This window comes from Lutra lutra, chromosome 7 (assembly GCF_902655055.1).
Source record: "Lutra lutra chromosome 7, mLutLut1.2, whole genome shotgun sequence".
In the NCBI taxonomy this organism is placed as follows: domain Eukaryota; kingdom Metazoa; phylum Chordata; class Mammalia; order Carnivora; family Mustelidae; genus Lutra; species Lutra lutra.
The window spans coordinates 22,524,537-22,533,465 of NC_062284.1; the positions used below are offsets into that span (position 1 = coordinate 22,524,537).

The 8,929-nt window shown below is 49.5% G+C and overlaps 1 protein-coding gene across 1 annotated transcript; it reads right to left on the reverse strand.

Moving 5' to 3' along the window:
• Nucleotides 1–3,075: 3,075 nt before the first annotated feature.
• Nucleotides 3,076–7,217, reverse strand: MAGEL2 (MAGE family member L2). The gene has a single exon (XM_047739291.1). The coding sequence runs from the start codon at nucleotides 7,085–7,087 to the stop codon at nucleotides 3,527–3,529; it is 3,561 nt and encodes a 1,186-aa protein (XP_047595247.1). The 5' UTR covers nucleotides 7,088–7,217; the 3' UTR covers nucleotides 3,076–3,526.
• Nucleotides 7,218–8,929: the final 1,712 nt, after the last annotated feature.

Here is an 8,929-nt window from a genome sequence, read left to right on the forward strand (position 1 = left end):
TGAGAAGATGACAAGAGTTGTGGGTGTCCAGGGGAGGTCACCGGGGCCCTAGGGAGTGCTCCATCCATCATAGCCACAATGATTAATTCTTGTTTGCTGACATCTTTGCTTTATGAATAGTTTAACAAGCAACTGACCTTTGTCTTTATGGCTACCGGGAGGCATGGCTTAGAGTAAAATTATTCCAAAATTCAGATCATTTTCAAGTAAATACCTGAAGATATCAGCTTATAATTTAACATCTTATACAATAGTGCACTCAGTTTGATCATATAGCTTCATGGGAAATGGCTTTTACTGAGATTGTTTTATGGCTTTGTTGAGAGTCTATTAGCACCCACTTCACATTTATTAACTATAGATCGTTGCGCCACTGGTCCACAGCATGTAATTTTGTACTCGAGCAGACAGTAAGTTGTCCCTTGAGGAAGCCTTTGATCTTTACAGCAGGACACTCAGCAGACACCTTGACGTGTGTCTGGTTGAATGGGGGGAAGGTGTGAGCACGCTATGAGTCTCCCATAGCAGTTCTTTTGTGTGAAGGAGTCTTTGCCCCTGCTATAGGTTATTTACATTCAGCATATTCCCATATGAAGAATTTCCAGGCAAAATAGTACAGATAGTTTTAAAACCCTGAAGATGCTATTGGCTAAATTAATTTCAGGGCGACTTATAGTAATTTATACTTCCATCGCTAGTATGTAACGAACGGTGCCCGTTTCATAACAACTCTACTTACGCTGGCTCTTCCCTGGGCTTTTATTCTATTCTATGTCCATTTAATAAATGAAAATGGGAATACTGGTCTAATAGTTCTGTCTGAAATATAAGTGGGGTGTAACATTTTTCATTGTTATTTGAGACATGCATTTCTTTTGTTTTTTTGTTATCTGATACCTTTTGCCCATTTATTTACAGGGGTTTTAACTTTTTTTTTTCTCTACTATAACATAAAAAACTGTGTACAACAGTTATCTACATTTTGGAACTTTCAAATAAATGGGTCTTAAATTTGTTTTCACTGCTTCTTTTTTTTATTATGTTCAGTTAGCCAACTTATAGGACATTATTACTTTTTGATGTAGTGTTCAATGATTCATTAGTCGCATATAATGCCCAGTGCTCATCACAACATGTGTCCTGTATTTTCATGTACTCCAAGTTTTGTTTTCTGCCTTCTGATTTTATAATGTCAACTGTTCTTAACCTTTTCCATTCAATATGTGGCTAATTAGTTTATTTATAGTTAAAAATTCATTGTTATTATAATTTATCTCTCATTAGAATTTAACTCAGATCTTAAGCCCTTGACATTGGTAAAATAACGTTATTTGCCTTTATATCAGATGTGAGATAAATAAGATGGATGTTTATGGCTTTGTTTCACCAAGAGCAACTTGCTCAAGCACCCAGTGAGTAAATAAATAATTTGGAAGAAGCCATAGAAATGATAATAAATGAACTAAAAACAAACAAGAAATACTGAATCCATGTGACAGTTTTCTATCCCAGAAAACCCTCTTCTGGGGATATCTGTCAGCTGGGGCCAGGCTGTTGCTCTCAATGGGCATTAGCTGTTGTCCTCAAAATAAGTTAAGATTGATTTAGGACAGAAACACAGTACTCGCTGACCCAGGAAGTTTATAAGAAACTCTCACTGAATTTCTGGAAATCTAGCCACTTGGACAACTTGCCAAAGATTCCCTACAGGCAAGCAGGTTATCTCGTGGGACGAGTTGCCCTAGAAAGTTGGGCTCTGCATATGCTGGGAATGGACTCTCCATTATATACCTTCATCTCATAGTATATAGGTTCAGATTCCTAAGTGCCAATGGATTGCACTCTGAGAAGAATTTCACCTTATCCTATGACAAGAGAAAAGAAGGCATGTTTGGACACAGATGCTGATAAAATTATGGGCAAAATTATGAAGCAAGTAGTAGCCACAACCCAGGTATTGAGGATATGACTTTAAGCACTGCGGCAGATGGGATATAGTAGGCAGCTGCCGGAGTAACTGACTGGACCACTAGGTGGCAGAAGAATTCCACTATGGCTATTTACCTTGTTTCTGGAACTTACTCTTTAACCAGAGAAGAGCGCTTTAGGGTGGGAGTCCTGATCCTCTTAGGGCGGTGGAGTTGGCGGCAGTGCCTGATCCTGGTGCACAGGAAGAGACTTGTGACTTCAGGAAAGTCGGCTTGTATTCACCACTCTGGTGTGTGCATGAGTGTCTTTCCCCAAAGCACTCAGGAAGCTTCTGTTGCCTTCCCTCCCACACCACCCTGCACACAAAGGTTGACTAAGTTATTTAGCAACCTCAGATTGTATCAGCTGACTTCCCCTGTATGCTTGGGCTTATGCCCCCCCACTCCAACCATGAACTTCTCCCTTAGACCTCCCTTTGTATCTCCCTCCCTTTCCACCACCACCCGCAATCCACATTGGAGGCTTGTGTTTCCTTTTCCCTTTTATAAGCCTAGATATTTTGCAAGGAACATTTCCATCCTAGTATCAGTGTGTTGATGAAACCCACGTCTCCTGTGCTGCTGGATACCCACCATGGGCCACATAAATACCCCCCGCTGGTCAAATTCATCTACATAGCTAATAAACCTGGATACTGGTGCTGCGAGAAGATGGTCCTTCTTTCCCACGTAGCCTTAAGGAGAAAAGTCTGCTTCAAACTGCAGCTTTACTGATTTGTGCCATTTAATTAATGTACTGGAGCCTTAGATACTCACCTACAAAATGGGAATAATAATGCCTACTTTGAAGGACTATTGTGAGGATTAAATCAGAGGAGATATTCAGCCTCCTCCTGATTCCACTTCACTGACTTGTGAAGTTTTACTCTTGAATTAAGGAAATCTTACATTTCACCATACAACACAATCCCTGCATTGTTAGGACGAATGTAGCACTGTCCTTGAGACAGGTTCATTACCGTGGTTTCTACTATCACTGGTAGTAATCTTGATGTTTAAGTCTATTCCGAGAATATGGTAAAACTTGGCTCCCATCATCCAGAGTAAAAATGAGAATAAAGACAAACACTTTCATGTTATGCTGAAAGTATATTTATATATATAGATATAGATATTTATTTTCTGCAGACAGCTTTTACTGATGACTCATTTTAATGTTCAAAGAACAGCCTATTTCAATACTACATAATCTGTACCAGAATGAGATGGATAGCTTCTCAATTCATTTCACAAAGCCAGCACAACTCTGATACCAAAACATAACAATTATAACACAAAACAGAGAATCACAGATCTCACTTAAAAATACAGATGCCAAAATACCAAAGAGAACAGTAGCCAATCGAAATCAACACCACATGAAAATGTACAAAGCTTTGGCAGATACTAAGTTGAACCAAATTTAAATCCAAACTTACACACATAGAACTGGAACATAAACACCAGAAACAAAACGCCCCCCCCCCACCCCACCCCACCCTGTCAGTGGCCTCTGGCCAGGAACCCAAAGGAATGAGATATCTGCGGAAAGAACCACATTAGCGGGGAGGGGAACTGCTGGTGGGGTCACCGGCATTGTCACCGGATCCAGGCTCATCCTCATCCAAATCTTCAGACTCACACTCTGCCAACGCTTCGAAGTACTGCAAAGGCCAGCACCGTGGGTCTCTCTTATGGAGCTTGGCCAGAAACCTCAAAACAAGCATCTTGCTGGTTTCGAGGAATGCACGGGGGCCCCAGAGGAACTCATATTCTGCTGGCTCAGTATAGGGGATTCGCCTGTACTCTAGGTACTTCTGCCTTACAAACACTTCGGTGATGAGCTTCTTTGTATTTCCGAAGAGAGCATGTGTCTCTCGGACATCCAACCCTAACCTGTACAGAAAACTAAAGATCATGTCCTCCCTGACACAATTGCCTTTCATAAAGATGAGACTCAGGACCACCATCAGGAGGCCTAACTTGGGCCTGTCTAAGTAGGATGCCACTGGTTCACCCTTGTGGTGCCCCAGCTTGTTGATGATAATGTAAGAGTGGTTTTCGGGATCAATCTCTTTCAGTTGATAACCGAAAACACACTGTAGCTTATTGTTGGCACGGTTGATGATATCCAAGCACTCATCTTTATATTCACGGATGATGAATTTCACCATCTCTGAGCGCTTGATGGGCACCTTGGCTTGGTCCTTGACCAAGAGGAACTGCACCAATGCATTCGCTCTCTCATCCAAGGGAGACAATGGCTGAGTCTCCAGCTTGGGGTCATTCTGGGTGACACCAAATCCCTGAGAGAGATTGGTGAACTCAGAGATAATCAGGGGCTGAGGGCTACCTGGGCTTTCCCAGAGACCCAGGGCCCTCGAAGTGCTTGGGCCCTCCCAGGCACTCAGAGCCCAAGTTGTGCTGGGCCCTTCCCAGCCACTGAGGATGCGGGAGGTGCTCGGGCCCTCCCAGCCACTCAGGCCACGGGAGGTGCTCGGGCCCTCCCAATCACCCAGGACCTGGATAGGATTTTCAACCTCCCAGTCATTCAAGTTCAGATTTTCCCAGGGTCTCGGAGCCTGCCAGTCACGCAGGGCCAGCATATGGCCACTGCTGTCCTCTTCGGTATTCAGATGCTTCTTCTTCCGGGTGGCTTTGCCAGAGCGACGCGGTGGCTCAGCAGACGTCTTCGAGGCCTCTTGAGTGGTGGCCATTGCCTTCGGGGCAGCTGCCGTAGCCATCAGGATGGTTGGCACTGCCTGCGCTGCTTTCGAAGCATTCACACTGGGCTGTGGAACCCATGGAACTGCAGGCAGAGCCTCCACGCAGGCAAATGGATCCTGCAGAGCAAGTGGCAGTGACTTCGGGGTCTCAGAGGGGGCAGATGGGCCCTGAAAGGCATTAGAAGAGGCAGGCTGGAACCGGGAGGTAGTTGGAAAGACCCTTGAAGTGGCAGTGAAGGTCTCCGATGTGGCAGGCAAGTTCTTCCAGGCAGTCGGCAGGTGTGCTCGGGCAGCTGACACTGCCTTTGGAGCACAGAACGTGGCAGCAAAGATCATGCGATCCTTCGAAGGGGCCCTCCGTTCCTTTGAAGAGGTCCTCCGTTCCTTTGAAGAGGTCCTGCGTTCTATTGAAGAGGCCCGGGATTCTCCCGATGGAGTCATCAGTGATTTAGCGGAGCCCACGGGAAAATTTGCTGCCGCTATGGGAGCTCCGGGCTGGCCCTGCAAGGCTGCTGGGGGGCCTTGCCAGGAGGACTGGAGTTGCAAGGTGGGCAGCTCTGCTTGCGGGCCCGAGGGCTGGGCCTGCTGGGTGGGTAGCTGGATTTGGAGGGCCTTTTGGGAGGCCGGGACCCCCTGAAAGGGCTGCTCCAGCTGAACCAGTGGTGGGCCCTGCCTCTGGGCCTCCTGGGTGGGCACAGGCTGCCAGAACTGCCCAGGAGCCTTGGGGGCCTGCCAGGCGAGAGCCTGGGCTTGCTGCACTTCCTGGAATTCCATCGACGTTGGCAGCTCGTGTGGCACTGGGGCTTGGCCTTTGGGGGCCTGCCAGATAATGGGTGGGCAGTGCACAGCTTGCGGGGCCGACAGAGGAGCCGACAGCACAGCCTGAGGTGCCTGCGGGCCAGCTGGAGGCACCGTGGGCACCTGCGTGGCTGGCGGAGCAGTGGGCACCTGCGGCGCTGCCCGCACCTGTGGAGCTGCCCGCACCTGTGGGGTGGGCAGCCTAGCCTGCGGAGCCTGCCGCAGAGGCGGCGGGGGTGGCAGGGCCTGCCAGAGTGGTGGTGGGGTGGCCAGGACCTGTGGGGCAGGCCGGATGGGCGGCGGTGCCTGGCGTATCAGCGGTGGTGCCTGGCGAATCGGGGGCGGGGCCTGGCGCACCGGCGGGGGGCCAGGTCGGATGGGTGGTGGGCCCGGGCGGATGGGCGGTGGGCCCTGGCGCACGGGTGGTGGTGCCTGCCAGGTAATGGTCGGAGCCTGCCAGGTGACCTGCGTGGCCTGCCAAGCCAGAGGCGTGGCTTGCCAGCCTTGCGGCTGGGCCTGCCATCCTGGCGAGGTGGCCTGCCAGCCCGGGGGTGTGGCCAGCTGCGCCTGCGGGGCCTGCGGGCCCTGGGGAACCTGCGGAGGAGCCCTTATAACCTGAGACTGGATTTGCAGAATCAGAGGCTGAGCCTGTGGGGCCCAAGAAGCCAGAGGCTGCGCAGGTGGGGCGGCCGGCTGTGCCATCGGGGCTCCTGAAGCTGGAGCCTGGGTGATCGGAGCTCTCGAACCTGGAGGATGAATCATCAGGACGCCGGGACCAGGAGGCTTGGCCATCGGGGCTCCCGGAGGCGGAGGCTGGGTCATCAAGGCTCCTGGGGGCGGAGGCTGGGCCATCGGAGCTCCCGGAGCAGGCGGCTGGACCATCAGGACTCCCGGAGTCAGAGGCTGGGCCATCAGGACTCCCGGAGTCGGAGGCTGGGCCATCGGGGTCCCCGGAGGGGGAGGATGGGCCATCGGTGTCCCCGGAGGGGGAGGGTGAGCCATCGGTGTCCCCGGAGGGGGAGGATGCGCCATCGGTGTCCCCGGAGGGGGAGGATGCACCATCGGGGTCCCCGGAGGGGGAGGATGGGCCATCGGGGTCCCCGGAGGAGGAGGATGGGCCATCGGGGTCCCCGGAGGGGGAGGATGGGCCATGGGGGTCCCCGGGGGTGGAGGATGGGCCATCGGGGCTCCGGGAGCTGAAGGATGCATCATCAGGACTCCCGGAGTTGGAGGCTGGGCCATCGGGGCTCCCGGAGGGGGAGGATGGATCATCAGGACTCCGGGAGTCGGAGGCTTGCCCATCGGGCCTCCCAGAGGGGGAGCCTGGACCATCGGGCCCCCCAGGGCCGGAGGTTGGGCCATCGGAGCCACTGGGGTAGGCGGCTGGCCCTGTGGGGCCTCCCAAGCAGGCTGAGGTGCCTGCCAAGCGGCCAGTGAAGCCTGCAAATCAATCGGAGGTGGATCCCAGGGGACTGGCGGAGCCCGAGAGGAGGCGGGCGGGGCCCGCATCAGAACCGTAGGGCGGCTATAGACCGGAGGCTTAGGGGCCTCGGCCGGGGGACTCGAATCACCCAAATTCTTACTTAGCTGCGACATGTCCCTTTGCTCTGACAGCTGGTGGGCCTTTTCCTCCGACAGCTGCTGGGCCTTTTCCTCCAGAGAGAAGAGAATGCCTACGTGGCTGATCAGAGGATCCCTCCCTGCTGACTGGTGAATAGGAAGTAAGTGCCCTTAGCTCTGCAGCTTTCCGCAGTAAGGAGGAGGGGGGAAGGGGGCTCAATCCCGCCCCTTCCCCGCCCCCGACCACCACAAGTGGATAGTGCATAGGGGCGTCTACCAGAAATCCTGGCTGATACAAGATCCCTTCTCACTCTGTCCAGTCCCCAAATGCAGCCTGGTGAGACTTACCATGGATGAGTTTTCACAGAGGAGTGACAGGAACAGATCTATGTTTCAGAAATCACAGTTCTGCAGTATAGAGTAGGAACAGACCACTGGTAACATGGAAGGCATCCATGAGGGGGGAGATGGTGTGGTCTGAGCTCAGATACAGCAAAATCGGAGTCGGAGAATAAAAGGAGTGAGTCTATGTATATGAGAGATTTAGGAATCATAGCAGGCTGCTATTATAATTTAATGTAAAAGGGATGGAGAAGACGTATAAGTCTGTCCTGGGAAAGTGGGGAATTGATAGTGTGGTTGATTCTCTTAGGGACACAGTGGGAGGCACATAGCAAGAGAGATTTATGAGTATTGATTGGGACATGGACATTTGCAGTCCTTTGGGACTGCCAAAGAGAGATGCTCTATAGACCGTCTTGTATGATGGCTTGGGATTCAACAGAAAACTGAACTGAGAGTTAAGGTACTCCTTAACTGTGGGAGTGAATGTGTTTGCAGGAGAAGTGTTAAGAGTGAAACTCCTGAGATATGTCTTGAGGAATACAGTCAATTTTAGATACAGGCAGAGAAAAGCGACGGGCAAAGACTACAGAGAGAAGAAAAGAAATCATGGAAATTCAGATGCTCCAGGTATCAATGGAAGACAGCATTTTTAGTACCAGGAAAATTTCCTGTGAAGTGGCTGGGATGAAGGAACAAGGTGGGTTTCTTAGTGCTGTTCATCAGTTACAGAGCAGGAAAGAAATCATAAAAATGAAAGCCAAAAATGTACTAGAAAAAAATAAAATGAGTGAATAAATAGATCTAAGATTAATATATAGGGAAAACAGATGAAGAATAAAATATGAGATTTCAGGGACATCTACTTGGGCAAAATCAGTTTAAAAATTACCTATCTATCTATATATATGCAGGTAAGGCAGAAGACATAAAAATGATTGGTTAACACTATATTACTTCATGTTGAAAGGACGTGACAGTCTCACTTCTAGCTGGACTGTTTTCTGGAAATAGTCAAAACACTAAATAAGAATGTTTAGTTTAGAAGAGACTGTTTTCACCTAGGGCAAGAGTCCAGAAAGATACGATGAAAGATACCACAAGGGGGCAGAAGAGAATGTGAAGACCATACCCTATCTTCCTGAGGTACCCTTATCCGATGTTCCTCAAATTTGGTAATTTATGAATTCCAGTCAAGACATAAATTCATTCTTAAGGTAATTATTGCTTTAAATAATGAGGAATAATTTCAGAATGAGGTTTCAGTGTTTTATTTTCTGGCAACTGAAGAGGCGAGGAATCAGTTACTATTCCTAGGAACACCTTCCTTTTCAAATACAAACATCTCTTTCCTGGTGCCTAATATATCACATATATACCCACATATATATATACCATATATACCCACAGAACTGCTACTACTGAATGGAGACCACCATGCTTCATGGCTTCCAGGTCCCTCTTGTGCATTAATAGTTCATATAGGACTTCTCAATTTGGTAGGGGTTTACAAACACCTTAGAGGGACTTATCTGG

Coding starts and splice junctions, on each gene's coding strand:
- MAGEL2 (XM_047739291.1), bottom strand. CDS start 7,087: ATGTCGCAGCTAAGTAAGAATTTGGGTGATTCGAGTCCCCCGGCCGAG.